This window comes from Macrotis lagotis, chromosome 1 (genome assembly GCF_037893015.1).
Source record: "Macrotis lagotis isolate mMagLag1 chromosome 1, bilby.v1.9.chrom.fasta, whole genome shotgun sequence".
In the NCBI taxonomy this organism is placed as follows: Eukaryota; Metazoa; Chordata; class Mammalia; order Peramelemorphia; family Peramelidae; genus Macrotis; species Macrotis lagotis.
In genome coordinates this window covers 857,613,724-857,635,424 of record NC_133658.1, presented here as the reverse complement: position 1 = coordinate 857,635,424, position 21,701 = coordinate 857,613,724, and the positions used below count along the sequence as shown (strand labels likewise).

General features: G+C 40.1%; 1 protein-coding gene across 1 annotated transcript in view; it reads right to left on the bottom strand.

Annotated features, from left to right (window-relative positions):
- Window positions 1-21,701, bottom strand: part of RIMKLA (ribosomal modification protein rimK like family member A) — a 61,281-nt gene that overhangs the window by 21,963 nt on the left and 17,617 nt on the right. Inside the window, exon 2 of the mRNA XM_074217790.1 lies at window positions 10,482-10,712. Within this exon, the coding sequence (XP_074073891.1) occupies window positions 10,482-10,712 (231 nt within the window). The remainder of the gene's footprint in view (window positions 1-10,481; window positions 10,713-21,701) is intronic.

Below are 21,701 nucleotides of genomic sequence, written 5' to 3'. Positions count from 1 at the left end.
CTTCATGAGTTTAAATTTGCCCTCTGACACTTATGATGCCAGAAAAGTCACTTAACCATGTTCACCTCAGTTTCTTCATCTTTAAAATGAGCTAGAGAAGGAAAAGGCATACCATTCCAGGAACTCTACCAAGAAAAACTCAAAAATGGCTAAACAAATTATGGTATATGAATGTGATGGAGTATTATTGTCCTGTAAGAAATCATGAATGGGTGGACTTCAGAAAAACCAGGAAAGATTTGCATGAACTGATGCTGAGTGAATGAAGTGAGTAGAACCAGAATTATACATGTCAGCTATGATGGATGCAGTTCCTCTCAGCAATTCAGTGAACAAAGACAAAATAAAGGACTTGTAGAAAATGTCATACATATCTAGAGAAGAAACTGTGGAGTTTGAATGTAGAATAAGGCATATTGTTTTTAACTTTTTAAAACTTGTTTTATGTTGAACTTTTCTTTCTTGTGTTTTTTCCCCCTTTGGTTCTGATTCTTCTTTCACAATGTGACTAATATGGAAATATGGTCAACATGATTATGCTTATAAAAAAAAACAAGAAAACCCCAAATGGGGTCATGAAGAGTCAGATATGATTGAAAGATGGCTGAACAAGGAGTTCTTGTATAGCTGCTTTTCCTGACTTTGCCTGTTTTCATTCTGCATCAATGCTTCTTGTGTTTTTCTGAATTCTGCATGTTATTTCTCATGACACAGCATCTGATTCCATTTGGCTATCACAATTTACACAGCCATTCCAATGGAGAGGTTCCCATTTTGTTTCCCAGATTTTTCCTAATGCTAGGAATATATTAGCATATAAGGCACCATTTTTTCTATCATTTACTTTCTTGGCATGTACAAAAGGAATCATTACTAAGTCAAAGTACTCTGAGTTAGGTGATTTTTTTTAGTATAATTCCAAATTGTTTTCCATAAGGGTCAGACCTATTGGCAGTTCTAGTAACAATATATAAATGTGCCAGACTTTGACAGTCTTCAACATTGGCTACTTCTGTTTTTTTTAAATCATATTCATCAATGTTATAGATATGAAATGAGAATTATTTTAATCCTACTCTGTCTTTTCATAGTAGTAACCCCTGTCCAAAACCACTTTCTCTCTTTACCTGTCAGTCAATAAGTATTCATTAAGCATCTCCTATGTGTTAGGATACAAATATGAAAAAAATCAAACTGTCTCTATCCTCAAGGAGTTTACAATCTAATAGGGGGAAGACAACACAGTAAAGGGGTGGTAATGGTGGAATTACAGGTTGGAGGGTTTGGGGAAAGGCATAAAGGAAAGATCTAGAGAAATGTAACTGAGTAAGTTTCCTTGGCTTTAATTCTCAACTCAAACCTCACTGTCTGCAGAAGGCTTCTCTCAATCTCCCCTCCATGTCCCCATGCTAATGCCTACCCTCTAAGAATACTTCCCATTTACTATTAACTGTGTGATTAGTGTTTTATAATAGTTTGAGATACTTAATGTCAAATTGCTTTCGTTCCCACATTTTTATCATTTTCTTTTAAATTCTCAACTCCAAACGAACTGTTATTCCTTCATCAACTTCTGAAGTAGTAGATCTCAAAAGAACCAATATTCTACATGTTACAATAATTTTTATATAAAGGTAGAGCAAAGAAGGGGTCAGGTCATCTCGGGCCACATGGTCATTCTACAGTCAACTTGGGTGTTTTCCCTCTGAAAAGGGCAAGAGAGTTGTGCCGGCTCTGTCTCTGAGTTGTCTGTCTGTGTATGTGTCAGCCTACACTGCCTGGGAGCCAGTGCGTCTGCAGTCAGGGGGAGGGTTTGTAATTAAAAGCCTTGACCAGGATCAACACATTCCTAATAATACTCTATGAGCCACACTCTTGCCCTAGGGTCTGCCAATACCATCAGTGGCTAGACCTGTCCATCAATGCTCTACACAGCCCTTGACAGTCAGACATCAATTAATTCCATCCTTCAATCAATAAATCTGTCTGCATACCCAGTGTCTGACAATTCACTTTTTCTTTGAGAGGATAACCCAGGAGGCTCAGGAGAGAGAATGTAAATTTAGAATTTTTCAGGGTTCTAACTAAGGCTGTACCTTACATAGAGGGGAGTGGGCTGTGGCAAACAGGACATGGGCAGGGATCTTACTTACCGAGTATGCTAACCTTGGGAACTAAGAGATCAAGAACTGAAGGTAAGAAGGGTATTCTAGCAGCCAGTAAAAGTTGGAAACCAGCCAACAGGCCCTGGCAGACAAGCTGCATGGGTAGAAAGCAGCAGAAGCTAGAAGGTATGACAAATAAGATCTCAATCCTAACACATATGGAAGTTATGGTTCTAGCCCCCCATGGAGAGCAGGCCCCATTCCTGTTTCTGTCCTGAGCCATAGGAAGAAAAATCCTATGAATGAGGGGAATCTAAGTTAAGATTTGGAGCATAAGGCTCTGGAGATTGGAAGGAGGAAGGATTGACATAGAAAAGAAAAAAAGGAAGAAAAACCTTGGAGCAGCTGAAACTGGATAGACACTCTCATGTTCCTCCCACAAAGAAAAGACCTAGGCTGTCTGAAGGGAGGAACCTCAGTTTCCCTATCTTCTAGTCTTAAGATTCTCTTCTACATAGGAGGAGAGGAGGGAAGGAAGGAGGGATCAAAAAAGGTGGGGGAAGATCTATCTATATGTACAGAAATATTTACAGAAGCTCTTTTTCTGGTGGCAAAAAATTGGAATTTAAAGGGATGCCCATTTAATTGAGGAATTGCTGAACAAGATGTGGTTTGTGATTGTGATTGAATACTAATAAGCTACAAGAAATGAGTTTTCAGAGAAATTTGTAAAGACTTAAATAAACTGATGCATAGTGAAATGAGTAGAAACAGGAGAACATTGTATACATTAGCAGTAATATTGTATGATGATCAACTGTTAAAGATTTAGCTAGTCTCAGCAATATAATGATCTAAGACAAGTTTGAAGGACTCAAAGACAAAAAATGCTATTCTCTTCTGGAGAAAGAATCTGAAATTGAATCTAAAGGAGTCTGAAAGCAGATCAAAGCATATCTTTAACATTTTCTTTGGGATTTTTTGTCTGTTTTCTTCTACAATATGATTAATGAATATATTTTTTATGACAGCACATGTATAACCTATATCAAATTGCTTACCTTTTCAATGAGAGGGGAGGGGAAGAAGGGAGAGAATTTGGAACTCAAAATTTTAAAAAACTTTAAAATTTTTACATGTTTTAGTATACACACACACACACACACACACACACAAGATTTTGCAAAAAATGGAGAAGGAGAAAGAAAAGGAAAGAGGAGAAGAGAGATGCCAAGATGGTCACATCCTGAATGAAGACTAAAGAAAGGTATTCATCCACTGGGGAATAGTTGAACAAATTATGGTAAATAAATATCAACTACACAGCAAATTACTAAGAGAAAGATATAAACTCATGCAGAATGAAGTGTACAGTACCAGAACAATTTATACATAACATAAACAATGTTAAAAAAAATTTTGAAAGACTTGATTCAGATCAATGCAATGATCAGAATGATCAACCATGATTCCAGAGGACTGATGATGAGGAATGCTGCCCACTTCTTGACTAGAGGTGATGGATATAGAATGAGATATACATTACTGAGCATGGGCAATATGGGGATTTGTTTTTCTTGACTAGGCAGCCAGGTGACATAGTGTATACAGCCTTGATCTGAAGTCAGGAAGACTCATCTTCTTGGGATACCTTATCAGTCCTTACTAGTTATATGACCCTGGGCAAATCATTTAATCCTATTTGCCTCAGTTTCCTCATTTGTAAAATGAGTTAGAAAAGAAAATGGCAAACCACTCCAATAACTTTGCAAAGAAAACCTTCCAAAATAACCCTGGAAAGTTGAAAATGACTAAATAACTATATCGATTAGTTTGACTATGCTTATCTGTTACAACAATTTTATTTCCCTTTTTTTTCAGTTAACAAAAGAGAGAAAAAAATGCCTAATGAATGAAAAAAATTTTTGAAAGCAGTAGCATTAAAAAAAAAGAGGGAAAAAAGACTTTAGGTGCAGGTAATGCTTCCATCTGTGCTGACAAATGAAAGCAGAGATTTTAGAAGAGAAAGTAGGCTATGAACAGATGGATATGAAGTTGGTGCTGAGGAGAAAAGGAGTTAGATTTCTGTACCATGGCTTTAGATATAGGAATGAAAGGGCTCTTGGCCAAACAAAGACTGAAAACATGGAAAAGGACCAGGAGGAATGCAATTGCCTGGAGACTGGATGATCTGATTAAAAGGTTGTAGAACTGAAAACAGAGGGAGAGGGAGAAAAGTACTGAGGCAACAGTTATTAAATTAGATATAATAGTGAGTAACATGGGTTGGGTAACGAATCTCAATGCTTTGAGACATCTCACATCCTTGAGTAATAAGCATGTCTTCCACATCCCTGACAAGGGATTCATCTGTCACCTAAAGACCTCTGGGGACAAGGCAGTCATTACTGGATAATAAATATTCATCAAACTCTTAGTACAGTTTCAGGCCTGCAGTAGATGCTTCATAAATTTTTATTCCATTCCTTTGCCCTTCTCTACCTCCAGAAGAAGCCTACTTCACATAAGGAGAGCTCACCATAGGTTGGCCTGAAATCTGTCTCAATTTTCATTGCTGATCTTAGTTCTGTCCTTTGAAGTGAAGCAAAGCAAATCTAAACCCTCTTCCATGGGCCAGCCCTTTGAAAGTTTGAAAACAACAGTTATCTTTTTTCTCCATCTCCCAAGTTTGTCTCCTGATGGAGGAAGTTCTTTTGATTCACACTATGGCATGATTTCTAATTGTCTCATCTTCTCTAGCCTGTAAAGTCTTTCTTAAACTGTAGTTCCCAGAAGTGAAGAGTCCACCAGAGAGCTGACCAGGTTAGAGCATGAAAGCACCATTATCCCCCTCACACTGCCTTGTTCTGGGCTCCCTATTTTCTCTTACTGTGACCTAAGACTGTATTAGCTTGTTAGGCTGCCCCTTCACAGGGATGATTCATATTGAGTTTATAGGCCACCAACATTCCCAGGTCCTTCTCACATGAACCACCATTTAGTCATCTCTATAATGCTTAGACTTGGGAAGTCGATACTTTGAACCTATGCAAAAGACTTTATATTTCTGTCTTTTTTTTAAAAAAAATTTAAATATTTCTTAATTTATTTTCCAATTTTATGCAAAGAGAGTTTTCAACATTCTTTTCTAAAAAAATAAACATTTATTTTTCTAACTACGAGCAAAGATAGTCTTCAACATTCATTAGTCTGGGGTTCCACAATTTTTTCCCTTCCTCCCTTCTCTCCCCTGCTCCCCTTGAAAGTAAGTAATCTAATACAGATTATACATCAAGATTTATTTTTATAAAGTTTTATCTCTCCCTCTACCATAAGATAGCAAGTAATCTGATAGAGGTTATATATGCACAATCATGTTACACATGTTTCCATTTATATTTATTTTTAATTAAATTGCACCTCATCAGATTCAGTCCATTTCTTTATCCTTTCAGAATTTCTTTGGATAATGAATTGACCACTCAATGTATTAACTATCTTTCCTGAAAGTATTTGTTACTGCTCTATGTCAATTAATTTCTATTATTAAATCCAATTATTGAACTATTGCCCAATCTAGTAAACTCTATTGTCATTCAATTCATGTCTCTTGATCTTGTCCACAAGAATATCATGAAGGTTTTTATCAAATGCTTGGCAAAATCCGGTTAAGCTATAACTATGGTATTTGTCTGTTCTACCAGTCTAGAAAGCCCATCAAAAGAAAATGACACTAAAAAAAAAGAAAAGAACATGACATGGGAGCAGCTAGATGGCACAGTGGATAGACAACCAGCCCTGGAATCAGGAGGACCAGAGTTCAAATTTGGCCTCAGACACTTAAAAATCATTTAACTGGGTAACCCTGCTTGAGTTACTTAACCCCACTGCCTTGTAAAAACAAAAAAGAAAAAGAAAAAAGAAAATAAATTAGCCACAGTTTTGTAGTGTGCTCAATGCTAGGGGGAAATATATTTGTTGTCCCTGAATAGACCATATAATTTCCCTTAACCTAGCTCCTGATGTTTCTACTTAGCTAAACTGAGACTACCTTACTTCAGGAATTCCCATACAAAAAAAAATCTGCAAAGGGTTAGTTGGTTAAAAGAACAAGAGTTGTTTAGGGTGGAGAAGGAGTCTTAGGGGGAGAAGGGAGAATATGAGAGCCAGCTTCACATATCTGAAGGGCTGGCAAAACAGAAGGAAGATAATATGTAGAAATTCAGATAATATAAAAAGAAGTTGATAAAAATTAAAACAAAAAAAACTTTCTAAAAAAATGCATTGATAAAAGTGCTGATAAGGGAGAAGTATGGCTCAGACCAGGTCAGTGTACCCTAGTCCCAAGAGTAAATCAGGATGTTAGAGACTGATGGCCAGAAGTTCATAAAGCACTGGAAAAGGAGAGGCGCATTACATAACCCAGGAAACATGACCACTAATTTCATACTGACCGACATGCCTGGAAGGCAGAATTTACCCTTTCACATATCGAGGGGTCTCCAAGTCCTGATGGATGTCCAACATGCTAAAAAAAAAAAACCAAACCCAAAACAAGACTAAACCAAACCCTGTCTGATCCAGGTGATTCAGCCAGTCTAGCTAGAACTAAAGGCAGGAGATACAACTCATGAATGATCATGACCCTGAATACTAAGGAAAATGAGTATCTTGCTTTTCTCTTTAAAAATAATAAGAGGGGCTTCTAGGTGGCGCAGTGGATAGAGCACTGGCCCTGGAGTCAGGAGTACCTGAGTTCAAATCTAACCTCAGACACTTAATAATTACCCAGCTGTGTGGTCTTGGGCAAGCCACTTAACCCCATTTACCTTGCAAAAACCTTAAAAAAAAAAAAGAATAAGAACAGGGGCAGCTAGGTGGTGCAGTGGATAAAGCATTGACCCTGAAGGCAAGAGGACCTGAGTTTAAATCCAGCCTCAGACACTTAGTATTTACTTAGCCTTGTGACCTTGGGTAAGTCAGTTAACCCTATTGCCTTGTAAAAAGCAACAACAAAAGAAATGAACAGCAAACAAAAATCACCAGGCCTGCCATCCCCTTGGGCAAGTTGGATCAGCATCACAGGATCCCAGAGATCTAACAGTCATTGACCATTCTCAGACCAACAACCCATTCCCAGAATACTTACATTAAACTACCAACCAAGGGGGCAAATAGCTTCAGTTTGATGATCTCCAGGAAGAGGAGTAGATTTCCTTCTGAGGAAGCCCTTCTACTTAGAGATGGCTGTTAAGTTTATTCCCACCATCAAGCCTAAAAGTGCCCCTTTGCAATGAGGTCCCTCTGGAGCCTCAGGGTTAAGTTGAAACTTCCTTCTGCATTGCCAGTCCTCTAGATATATGAAGCTGATTCTCAAATTCTCCCTTCTCTCTCTCTTTTTTTTAGGTTTTTTTTTTTTGCAAGGCAAATGGGGTTAAGTGGCTTGCCCAAGGTCACACAGCTAGGTAATTATTAAGTGTCTGAGACCGGATTTGAACTCAGGTACTCCTGACTCCAGGGCCGGTGCTTTATCCACTATGCCACCTAGCTGCCCCTCCCTTCTCTCTTAAGACTTTTCTTAGATGTGAAATAGGAATTGACAGGGTCTAACTGAGAGCCTGAAGCAGAGAAAGTACATGAGTTTTCGTGTGTACACTTTAGGATAGCTGCTCAGCAATATTTAGGATAGGCAAAAATGTCAAATGGTGATATTCTAAATAAGTGAGATATGATTACATTCGGTTTCTGTCCAAAAATTGTAGTATTATCCAAAAACAAAATAGTTATGGGTATTCTAAGAAGAGTTAGCCAAGTGGAAACATCAGGAACTAGGTTAAGAGAAATGTGGTCTATTCAGGGGCAACAAATATACCTCTTTCTAGAGCACACCACAAAACAGTGGATATTGAGAGGGGAGGTCAATCACAGATCTGGTAGAGGATGGCGAATGGATGGAAGCTAGGTAATTCTGGTAGCAATAAAGGAAGCAAAATATTCATTCTGAAACATGATGAAATATCTAAGACTGTCACCTGGTATGACTAAAAATAGAGAATGGGTGACATATTGAATTCTATAATCTCTAATGTTCCCTAGTCAGATCACTGTAGATCCATCCTGATGAATCAAGAGCCTTGACCTCAGACACCAGATAGAACTGGGATCACTAATGATGCCCAGGTTGACGAGGTATTGGCTTATGTTGGAAGAGGGTAGAGTCTAAGATGGTTCCAAAAGTCAATCATTGTTTTGACTGAGCAAACTGACCCCCATTACTGGTCACATGCCCCAAGAAAATCAACAACAAAAAGAAAGATCTCATGTATAACAAAACACACTTATGTTACTACACTTTTTGTATTGCAGCAGAAATGAAATGCCCATTGACTAGAAGAATAACTGAATGATGTACATTGTCAGATATAAGAGAATACTGTGGCCTTCTAAGAGATGGCCCATATGAGGAATTCAGAGAAACTTGTAAGAATTGATATGGCAAGCTGAAGTAGGGGAATCCAATGCAATGACCTCAAATAAAAACCATATAAAAAAGATAATGAAATAAAAGCAATGTCCATCTGACCATAGATAACAAATGTGGGGATGTTTGGTTGTTGTATTTGTTGATTTTAACAATTTTTCTTTGCTAAGAGGGAAGAGAGGGATGTGTGTGTGTGTGTGTGTGTGTGTGTGTGTGTGTGTGTGTGTGTGTGTACATATATTTTAGGAGCTGGAGGAAGGGACACATAGGGGAATAATTATGATGTACAAAATTCTAAAGCCATCAGTTTTTAAATACTGTAAGTTTCTAGAAGTCCCTGAATTCATAATCCTCAATAATCTGGAAGACTAAGGAGTTACTCAGTATTGGACCAAGGTTCCCAAGATCGTTAAGGAACAGGGCTGGGCTAGCAAACAGAATTCAAGCTGCACTACAGGAATTCCAGCAAGTCAGGACTCAGACCAAATAGAGCTTGGAGTCAGGAGGATAAAATTTCCTCAGCTTTGCCTGAAACTAGTCAGCCCCTTTGCCAACAGAGTATGTCTGACTCAGAACCCAGACATAAGGTTCCCCTGTCCAGAAGAGAGCCTTGCCTCATGGGGAGGGGACCTCACCGTCTCCATGGAGGGAATGTGATGAAAGGGGAGGAATCTGATGACAAGGTCTCAAGGGGGCTCAGGTTCAGAATGTCGGTGCTATGTCATGGGGCTGAAAAAGATGACCTGTTTTACCAGCAGAGCTCATTGACCAGGGAACAATCACTTCAAAGGAAGGTTCAGGATAAATCTGCCCCAGGTACAAAAAATCACAGGTTAACAAGAAGCTATGCATGCATGTAGGTGTGTGCATGCATTTCCATGTATGCAAATGTGTACATGCACATGTGTGCATGGATCTATCTATGCATATAAATGTGTATGTGAACATCTAGCTATGCATGTAAATACTTGCATACGCATCTATGCATATAAACATGTGCATGCACACCTATGCATATATGAACATGTGCGTGCACATAAACATGTGGTGCACACCTATACACACAAGCATGTGCACACACATGACTGTGTGTATAAACAATACACATGTGTCTCTGTGTGCATGTAAAGATGTACTGTACATCTATGCATACACAATCATGTATGTATGCATACATCACTACAGATATAAATAGAAATACAGATATAGCTAGGACAGGAGCAAAGCAAAGGTTTTTACTAAAGGATACTAGGGTTCACTTATCTCTTGGCCACCTTGTTGGCCAGAACTGATCCTAGAAGTTATCAAGCATAGTCTTTGCCAGTCTTTCTATCTTGTTGATTTAAGGTATAGTCGACATTATAGGAAGTGGAAGATAGAAAACTAAATAACCAAGCTAATCAAAATTGGAAATAGTAACAGAGAGGGTCTAAATGAGAGCCTGAAGTCGAGAAAGTACATGAATTTTAGTGCATACACTTTGGGATTGCTGCTCAGCAATGTTTGGGACAGGCAAAAATGCCATATGGTGACATTCTAAAAACGTGAGATATGATTACATTCGATTTCTGTACAAAAATTGTAGTATAAACTGAATACAAATTAGTTATGGGTATTCTAAGAAAAAAATAAATAGCCAGGTGAAGCTAACAATGAAAGGCTTGATGGAGATGAGTCCTGAGAGTGGTTTTGGAGGAGAGGGGTGGGGGAAAGGATAGGAAATTTCAGATGAGATCATGCTAAGATAGAGCAGTGAGAAAAAAGTAAGATTAATTTGACTGATGCAGAGGATTCTGCTTGGAGAACAAGAATATGAAGAGGTTTGGCTGGAGGGAGATGGAAAGATACCAAGAATTCAAGAAATTAAAGTCTAATCCCATTTCAAATCAACTCACCATAGGAAAACGTGTCTGGCATGGGGACCCCATGTCCAGCCAGCTCTTGGAATGTCCAAAACTTGTTGATGCAGTTCAAAATGCTCTGGGGGCGGTTGACCAGGCGGCAGCCTAGCTTCTCTAAGTGTCTCAAGACAGTGATGTCACTGTCCGACTGTACAGAAGGCGTGGGCACCCGCACAAGCACCACATCTGGGAATGTCGTCAGAGCCTTCTGATTCACCTGCAGGCCTGTGAGAAGAGAACAAAAGTGAGCATGGTGGGCGAGGTTGGGGTGCAGCCAGACATCACCTCTCTGTGTCTACAAGGGTTCAGCAGCAAAGGCCTCCCCCTCACAGTCCTCAGGTCCAAGCCTAGCTACAGGATGGACTTCTAAGTGGTCCTTTTACTGTCAAAAAACACAACACAACACAACACAACACAGTACGGCTCAACTCAACATTCCCAACAAATGTAGACAGCATGATTATGATCAAACAATGGGGATCACCCAGAGGCAGAGCAATAAACAGTGAGTCCTACAGTTAGAAGCAATCTCTGGGGATCATCGTGTCCAGGCCCCTGCTTCCTCACAGAAGTCAAACCTCATACCTCTATCATATACAGGTATCTGGGAGAGTGAAGGCTTCAAGAAAGAATAATCATCTATTTCACTTATGAAATTCAGATATAATTGTCCTTCAATGACTTAACTAAAAAAAAAAAAACAAAGCAAAACAAACCAACCAACTCCCCTCCATTAGACTGTGATCTCCTTGAAAGCAGAAACTGGTTTTTTTTGGGTTCTTCTTAAAATCCCCAATACTTAGCAAAGTGCCAGGTACATAACAGATGATTAATTAATGCTAGCTGATTGATTTAGAAGGTTGGCTACCATGAGCCAATCTAGCAAGAGTTTATTGAGCACCCACTGTATATCTAAGATCCTCTGTAGTTGAAGGGTGATGCACCATTTTTCTAAATGTACCTTCAGGTACAGCCAGCCACAGATTCAAAGCAATTCCCATTCCCTAACTTAACCAGGTACTGATTTAACCAGTTAAGTGGTATGAGACATCTGATGATTAGGAGACAGGAAGCAGATCACACATTCTCTAGGGAAGCAATGAGGCAGGAAGAAAAAACAACACTCTTATTAACACTGACTCACAAAATGCCTCCCCCATATTAACAGCCTCTTTACTAATAAAAGGGGGAAAAAGAGAAGAGAAATTATTTTGAGAAATTGCTCATAATAATAGCTAGCATTTATAATGAAATATAAAAAATATATAATTATAAAGATATGAAAATATTTTATTATATACATTTAAATACATTTATGCAATATAGATGATTTATATACATTAAAATAGAATTTTAAGACTTGTAAAGTGCTTTAAGAACACAATCTCATTTTGTCAATGCCTATGCTGATGGGGTAAAACCTTTTAGGCTAGGGCTTGATTACAATTTGTTTTGCAGTTTGCAAAAGGCTTTTTGCAAATCATGATAATGGTATATGGTAAGGTGCACTCTTTAGGTATTACCATCCCCCTTCTACAGATATGGATACTGGGGCTTAGTGACACCATAGTTGGAATGCTAGTCATAAAGGCAGGATCTGAACTCAGATTACCCTGACTCCAAGTCCACACTACTCTATGTAGCACACAAACCAGTCTCCAGGTGATTCCCCTTCACCTCTTTCCCAATGTCTTGAGGATTCTGAAGGATGTTCTTGATTCTTTTTTCTTTTTTTTCTTCACTTTTCAGATACTTTAACCATTCTTTGAAAAGCTTCCGGTGACAACCTCAGGAAGGCCATTTGAAAGGTGATGAGTAGAACGGAATAAGGAGGAAGAGGGAGGGGAACGGGACAAACATACACATTATGTGTACTCAATCCAGAAAAAAAAACAAGGGCCTGACCAATACCACCTACAGAGACAACTGTGCTGCATAAGGTCGAAGACGGGAATCCTGCCATCAGATGAGAAGAATGGCTTTGCAACAGAAAAATAATCTAGAGGAATGAGAAGCAGAAGAAGCTTCTGGCTTCCAGAACCCCACACATACCACGGACAGATAAACTCTTATAGGGAAAAAAATGAATTACTCAGAACATTATCAACAATGAACAAGTGGATGGAGACAGTTCAACCTGCACACGTGGGTTCACAAACACCTGGGAGATCTTACCAGAACTTCATCTCTCTTCTCCAAAGGTAGAGCTTTGGGCTTGGCTCATTCCAACTGGAGCTTTTAATAAATGAAGACTGGAACTGGTTAAGGCACAGCCCAACAGGCTCGGGGATAGCAGTTAGCTACACTCTATTTCTCTGGGCTCCGGCTGTCTGTCCATCCCTGCGCTGGGAGATACATGATTGGTTTAAAGAGGTAGTCACTGGTCCAATCACATTTCTGCCCCATCGCCCCTCTGGCTGCCCCCTGCCCCCTGGCAGCCTCTGGGCTTCACTCTATTCCCTGCCACGATCTTGGCAGCAGATGAGGAGCAGCAGCTGCCCTGGGAGCTCCTGGGAAAGTGGGGGGCCTACCAGAGAGGGAAAGGCAAATCAAGGAAAAGAAAAAGGATGAGGGCAACTGACCAGGAATGTGTCTGAGAATGCTCTTGGGGAACAAGATGACAGAGAGGGCGAGTGGGAAACAGGAGTGTGAAGGGAGGCAAGAGCAAAGCCAGATCTGCTGCCGGAAACCCCTAGAAACTCAGTGGCAGGACCGACTCAAGGCTAAATTATAGAGGAAGGAGGATCGATTTAGAGCTGGAAATTATTTAGTCTGATATCTTCACTTTACAAAGAAGGAAACTGAGGTACAGAGAAGTTATGTGACTTGCCCTGGGCTTCACATCTAGATATGGTGGCTGAGCCACCAAAGAATCCTCCGAACTCGGAATCCGGAGAGGAGTCTCTGCTTGCCACCTTGGAAGATTCCCTGTCTGCTCTGAACTCTTCTCTCAGGGCCCCTCCTCTTGATGACAGAGAGTATCCGCTGCCCCCGTTCTCTCTCCTCCCTTCCTCTGTCAAAGCCTGCTCTTAGGAAAGGATATATGACCAGCTGTGTCATGAGGATCTCTGACCAAGAAAGCTTAATGGATTGCTTCTTCCAAGAATGGTTTAAGAAGAAATGAGAAAACTAAGCCTAAAGGAATGAGCCTTTAACTATGGATTGAGGGACAGAGTTGGGTACCTGACTTTCTCCAGGCCTTAAAAATTACCTTCCTCCTCCTGTGTCCTCAAAGTGCCAGAAATACAAAAGGAAATTGTGTGTGTGTGTTCATGTGTTTTGTATTTGCATGTATGGTATGTGTGATGTGTGCATGTGGGGGTACATATGTGTGGTATGTGATGGTGCGTGTGTGTGCATGCATGTTTCAGGGAGTGGGTAGGGGAAAAAAAGTAGGGTGTGCCTTTCTCAAACAGCAAGTCTTTTCATATGATTAAGTATGTAACCCAGTGTCTGAGAAATAAATCTGACAAAGAAATATGTATTCTACTTCCTTCAGTAAGAGCTGAGAATAGTTTTTGTGCATTTCTGCTTAAGACTAGAACTAGTTGGGGGGCTTTTGGCTACATCTGTGAATGGCTGCTGCCTATATATGCCTTCCTACTGCTAATCAATTTGGAATAGTGTTTTTTGGGGTGGTTTTTACAAGACAATGGATTGAGTAACTTGTCCAAGGTCACACAGCCATGTAATTATCAAAGTTCTGAGGCTGGATTTGAACTCAGGTCCTCCTGACTCCAGAGCCAGTGCTCTATTCACTAGGCCACTTAGCTGCCCCTCAGTTTGGAACAGTATTTCTCTTAGAAGAGGGATTTATCCGTTTTTGACTTAACCCAAGCCCTAAAAGGTCAAGCTTTTGAGGAAGCTCTGCTTGCCCATTATGTATGAGGAGGATGATGAAATGTGTCACCTGCTGGACTGTGAATGTGTCCCCCAACCCCAGGGATGAGGCCAGTTCTAAACTCTGCGTGAAGCTGTTCATCTGTTTAGGAGCAGGCACCTTCAAGTCTGAAAAAAATAACACAGTTATAAGGCATAACTGCAAATCCATTTTGCCATAGGAAGCATTCATTCAAAAACCATTTATTAAATTCCTCCAATACCAGATTCTAGATGCATGAACATTGATATTGAATGTTGATATGGCACAATCGTTGTCCTCAAGGGGCTTCCTCATCAGAGGATGCACTGATTACATTTAAACGTGGTTACCAAAGAGTGTAGATTTACACTCATCTCCTATAGGAACTTAATCTATAGTTCAGAAAATTGAGACCAGACACCCTTTCTTTAGAACCTTGCTCTTATCAATCAACCCTTTCTCTCTTAAACCACCAATCTCTCCTTTAAAACCACAAAAAGGCTACAACTTACTTTTGACCTGAATCTATATATTTACGATTTTGGCATACCCTTTATACCAAAATATTGAAAGAATTATCTACTCATTCTTGTTTCCCCTCCCTTCCCTCTGTCAAAGGAACTGCCATACTTCTGTGTCCCCAGGCTCACTACCTCAGTGCCATCTTCCATCTTTGACACCTCTCTCTTACTCTGCCCATGTCTCAAAGCATTGCTAAACCTTGTCCTTTCTTCCTCTACAATGTCTCTTGCTTAAGTCCCCTTTCCTACACTCACATAACTCCCACTCTACTAGATCTGGCTGTCATAGTCTCCCATCTGGACTGCTGAAGTAGCCTTCTGGTTGTTCTCCCTCCCTCAAGTCTCTTTTCTCTCCAATTCATCTTTCAGAAAGCCACCAAGCCTAGATCTCTCCAAGTCACACCTGCTCCTTCACCAACTCCCACAATTCTGTTAATTCAGTGCCTCCCTATTACCTCCAGGATCAAATAGTAAGTCCCTCATTTGTCACTTAAAATTCCTTCTCACCTTCCTAATCTAATATTCCTCTTTATCTATGCCACACCAACCCACTTGTTCCTGTCTGTGGGGCTTTGTCTTGAATCAGCCTCAGACACTTAATACTTACTTAGCTGTGTGACTTTGGGTAGGTCACTTAACCCCACTGCCTTGTAAAAACCAATTAAAAAAAAAAAGACTCAGCTCAAGTGTGGGAACTCTTGCAGACCTCTTGTGGTTCCCCAAGGTTCAAGAGCCTCTAAGAGTATCTTTCCTCTATTAATCTTGTATGCTTCCCATATTAAAAGGTAAATTCCTTGAGAGTAGAAATTTGGGGATTTTGTTTTTTTTTTTCCTTTGTATCCTGCAGCATCTGTGTTTAGCACAGTGTCTGGCACACTTCGATACATGCTAGTGGATTGATTCTGCTGCCCCTTCTTCCTTCCTTCCTTTCCTTCCACTCCTCCTCAAACCTTTGCAATCCAACTTGCATTTCCACCAGTCTTCTCCAAACATCAACAAAATCTTACTCCCCTGGAGATGAGCAGTTCCAGTGGTCTACATCTCCACACTGAAGCATTTAGCATTATTGGTCAATCAAATCCACAATCATTTATTAAATGGTACCATGTGCCAGGACTACTGGGATGCCCACAAGACTGTCTTACGTGTACAAAAGAGACACAAGGTCACTCTACAAAAGAGGGCACTGACTACTCTGACTGTTCACTTAGGAGCAAACAGGCTGGTTTGCCTGGTCCGCAGAGTATGTAACTGATTCTCCATCTCTGTGCCTATGATTCAGCATTCCTCTGGTTCATTCTGTTTTTCTGGCTCCTCCTCATCTTCCTACACCCTAATAGCTGGCATTCTCCAAGGCTTTAATTCTTGGCTTCTTTTTGCTATCCTCTCCTCCTCATCCATTGGTGAGCTCATCCATAACTACAGCTTCAACAGCATCACCTCATTCCAACATCCTTTCATTCTGACTTGGCTTTTAACCTCCAGGCCTGAATACCCTAGAGTCTGGGGTACTTCTACACTTGAATAAAATCTCAGCGCATCAGATTCAACATGAAGGGCAGTAAGGCACAACAGAAAACGTTAAAACCTGTTTGAATTCTTGTTTTTACACATTTATTAGCTATGTAACCCCAGGCAGGTCACAAATACCTCAGAGCCTCAGTTTTCTCATCTGCAAAATGGGTATAGTAATCCTTGCTCTGCCTACTTATAGGACTGCTGTGATAATACAAATTATCAGCTTTCTACTTTCTCTATCTAACTTTCTTATTTCTGTTAATGGTACCATCAATATTTCTGTCTTGAAAGCTTTAAAGTTTCATTTTCTTTGTTTTTTTCTCCACTGTCTCTACTCCTCCTAAGTACAGATTGACTGATGAAATCTATAGTTTCTACCTTTACAGAATTTATCAAGACTTTGTAAATATTGACCAGTCCCAGAACAAAACACAGTGCTTGGCAAAAAAGTAAGAGTTTAGTAAAAACTGTTTATTGATCAATTATCTTTTATTAGAATGCTGTTTTATGAAGTGATATACTTCATACATACATAAACAGGTGTATATATATATATGTATATGCAAATTTGGTCATCACAGCATCTCTATGAAATAGGTCCTTATCCTTATTTTACCAATCAGAAAATGGAGACATAAAAGGCTAAGCAATAGTGACTCAGGCAATAAATCAAAGAACCAGGATTTGAATCTAGTTCTTTTCTAAGGTCACTTTCTCACCTCTTTTTTATTATATCACCCTGTCTCAGATTGGGGTCTTGAGTAAAGGTCTCCCAACTGCTCTCCTCACCCTTCATCTCTCCTCTTAGAGTCAGAAGGATGGGAGTTCCAATACGGCCTCAGACACTTGATACTTAGTAGCTCTATGACCTTGGGAGTCACTTAACCCTGATTGCCTCATATCCAGAACCATCTCCAGTCATCTTGATTCATATTTGGCCACTGGACCCAGATGGCTCTGGAGGAGAAAGTGAGGCTAGTGACTTAGCACAGTAACCCCCTCACTCAAAACTAATTCATATTCTTGTCATGGCATCACCTCCCTGATGTTATGATCTTCTTCAAGAACAAAGGACAACATCATCATCATCATCATCATCATCATCAACATCCAATCTACTCTGTACACACAGCTGGATTAAGCTTTCTAAAATGCCTTTGGCCACAACCCACCTTACCCAACCCCCCACTTTTGTCTATGAGAAAATAATGGGCCAAAGCATTTAAGTCTCCCCCAAGGTCCCACAGGTAGCACAGCCAAGATAATACGTGTCTTCTGACTCCCATTCAACTCTCTTTCCACTGCCCAAAACAATCGGCTGACTGCCAAAGGTAGTGCCCTTATAGAGGTCAGAAAGGCCTAAATCTCAAAACAGTTAAAACAATGGACAGACATGACTTCAGCATTTTTTGAAGGAAAAGACATAACTTGCCTTCTCAATGGGTGAGAAAGGGGCTGGAGGGAAGGAAAGATTTCAGAACTCAAAGTTTTCAAAAAAATAATGCCCAAAATAAATTTTTTTAAAAAAAATAATAGAATTTTCTCATATTTTGTTTAAAAGAAAGATAAGCTCAATTTTCTCCACAGGGTAAATAATACTAGTTAATAATAATAATTAAATTTTCAAATGTACTTCACCAATATTATCTAATTTTATTCTCACAACAACCCCAGGTACACTATTATCATCCTAATTTTGTAGATGAGGAAACTGAAGCAGGCAGGTTAAATGTCTTGCTCAGAGTCATATAGTTAGTATGTGTTTGAGGCTGAATTTGTACACAAATCTTTCGTATGCCACCTAGCATCACCCTGCTTCCTTTTGGAACTCTAACTTGAAAATATACTAGGGCAGCTAGATGGCACAGTGGAAAGAACATTGGCCTTGGAATCAGGAGGATGGGAGTTTGAAGCCAGTCTCTGACACTTACTAGCTGTGTGACCTTGGGCAAGTCACTTCACCCTGCTTGCCTGCATCCAGGGTCATCTCTAGTCATCCTGATACACATCTGACCACTGGACCCAGATGACTCTGGAGGAGAAAGTGAGGCTGTTGACTTATCTCCCACCTCCTCTCTCAAATCAAATTCATGTGCTTTCATGGCATCATCTCTCTGATGATGTGGTCTTAAAAAATGAAGGACAGGGGGCGGCTAGGTGGCACAGTGGATAAAGCACCAGCCCTGGAGTCAGGAGTACCTGGGTTCAAATCCGGTCTCAGACACTTAATAACTACCTAGCTGTGTGGCCTTGGGCAAGCCACTTAACCTCATTTGCCTTGCAAAACCCTTTTAAAAAAAAAAAGGACAAACTTTATTATTAGTGAGTAAAAGATCTTCAAAAAAAGGTGGCTTTTCCCTCAGAATCAGCTTAGAAAAACTGAATACATATTAAACCACAAAATCCATATTAAGTCACAAAATAAAGTTCATCATGTGAAATTGTAAAGAAATGGTATTTCATTAAAAGATGGAATGAAAATAATCTAAAAACCAAACATGATTATTTTTGTTTCTTTTATGATTTATTTATTTTATATTACAATAATCTTGTTGGGAGAGTAAACATAAACCCCTCTCCATCCAGAAAAGATAAGGGAAACCTCAAGAATAGTAAGAGTCCAAAAAAAAAAGTGTACTTCAGTCCGTGTTCAGATTCCATTGGCTCTGTCTCTGGATGAGTTGCCTTCTTTATCGTAAGTCCACCAGAGAAGTTGCTTTGATATTTTTTCCCACATGCACTATTACTAGCTATATTTCCCTCCATTCTATTCCTATCCATTCTCATTTATTCTCTCTCTCTCCTTTCACTCTGTCCCTCCTCAGAAGTGTGTTGTATCTGATTACCCTCTCCCACAATCTTCCCTCTCTTCTATCACCTACTCCTTTCCTCCCCCATCCCCCTTATCTCATCCCCTTCCTTTCATTTTTCTCTATTAAGTATGTTATTTCTTCACTGAGCCATTTCTTTCTTTTTTTTTATTTTTTTAGGTTTTTGCAAGGCAGTGGGGTTAAGTGGCTTGCCGAAGGCCACACAGGTAATTATTAAGCGCCTGAGGCCGGATTTGAACTCAGGTACTCCTGATTCCAGGGTCGGTGCTCTATCCACTGTGCCACCTAGCTGCCCCACACTGAGCCATTTCTGATGAGAATGAAGGCTCAATCATTCTCCCTTGTCTTCACCCCTTCCAATCTGTAGGAAAAGCTTTTTCTTGATTCTTTATGTGAAATCTCATAGCCCATTCTACCTCTCCTTTCCCTTCCTTCCAATACTTTCCCTTTCCTCCACTGACTCCATCTTTATACTATATTATACCATTTATTCAACTCCCTCTTGTGCCTTGTCTATACATGCTCCTTCTAACTTCTCTAAAAAATGAGAAGATTCATATGAGCTATCAGTATCTTCTTCCCATACAGGAATACAAGTAGTTCAACATCATTAAATTCCTCATATTTCATCCTTCTTATCCACCCTCTCAATGCTTCACCTGAGTCCTGTACTTGGAGATCAAACTTTCTGTTCAGCTCTGGTCATTTCAAGAGGAAAGTTTGAAAATCCCCTATTTCATTGGAAATCCATCTTTCCCCCGAAAGATATTCAGTTTTGCCAGGTAGTTGATTCTCAATTGTAAACCAAGACCTTTTGCCTTCTAGAATATCATATTCTAAGCCCTAGAGCCCTTAACATAGACACTGACAAATCCTGTATAATCTTGACTATAGTGCCACAATATTAGAATTTTTTTCTTTCTTGTTTGTAGTATTTTCTCTTTGACTTGGGAATTTTGGAATTTGGCTATAATATTCCTGGGTTTTTCTTTTGGGATCTCTTTCAGGAAGTGATCAATGGATTCCCTCAATTGTTATTTTGCCCTCTGCTTCTGGGACCTTGGGGGTAATTCTGCTGCATTATTTCTTGAAAAATGAAGTCTAAACTCTTTTCCTGGTCATGACTTTCAGGTAGCCCGATAATTTTTAAATTATCTCTCCTGGTTCTGTTTTCTAGGTCAGTTGTTTTTCCAGTGAGATAGTTCTCATTTTCTTCTAGCTTTTCATTCTTTGGGTATTGTTTTATTGTTTCTTGATTTCTCGCAAAGTCATCGGCTTCCCTTAGCACCATTCTACATTTGAAGGAGTTATTTTCTTCAGAGAGCTTTTGTATCTCCTTTTCTAGCTGGCCAATTCTGCTATTTAAGGCATTCTTCTCATTTGCCTTTTGGATTGTTTTTTTCTATTTTGTCTAAACTGGTTTTTAACATGTTGTTTTCTTCAGCATTTTTTGTATCTCCTTCACTAAGCTGCTGACTTGGTTTTCATGATTTTCCTGCATCTCCTTCATTTCTCTTCCCAAATTTTCCTCTACCTCCCTTACTTGCTTTTCAAAATCTTTTTTGAGCTCTTCTACTGCCTGAGCCCATTTCCTATTTCTCTTGGAGGCTTTGGATACAAAAGCTTCAACTTTGTCATCTTCTGAGTGTGTATTTTGATTCTCAATGGGACCAAAGTAGTTATCTCTGGTCAGGTTCTTCTTTTTCTGTTTGCTCATTTCCTCAGCCACTTCCAAGACTTTGGGAGGCTTTTGGGACAACCCCTCCCCACAGGGACCTCAATTCCTTCAAGTTCTTATGAGAGGGTCTGACTGCTCTCCTGGCCTGTGCTCTGCTAAGTGGATAACCACAGGTGCTCCTCTCTGCCCTGGAGCTGTTTGGAGGGTCCCTCTCCACTATGGTAGCATGGGGGCCCAGACTGTGACCTGGATCTGAGTGTGGGCAAAGCAACAGAGTCCTGCCCCAGGGAGAGCAGAGAGACCTCTTCAGTCTCTCCCTAACCCCTCACTGTCTGTGGGCCAGGAACTCTGGAAGTGCTGGGTGGCTCTGAGTTTGGCACTGGCTGGTACTCTGATCCATGCTCACTCTAATGCAGCAGAGTTCTCTTATGCTTTCAAGCCATCCCCGGTGATCCCTGGACCAAGAGGCCTGGAAACCTCCCCCTCTGCCACAGACCCAGGCACGCCCAGGGACGCAGGTGCCCCACAGGCTGTTCCTGAAATGCTGGATCAGGTTTGCTGTGGCTCTTTCCAACACCCACTCCAGGTGAAACAGACCTTTCCTATAGATCTTCTAAGTTATCTTGGACAGGGAAATTGTATCACTCAATCTTTCTTTAGGTTCTGCCCCTCTAAATTTTGACTAGAGTCATAATTTGACAGCTTTTTTTTGGGGGGGGGATGAGTTTCTTGAATTCCTGCCCTCCAGCTGCCATCTTGGCTCTGTCCTCTACAAGTTCATTTTTTAAAAGAAAAAAAAAGGAA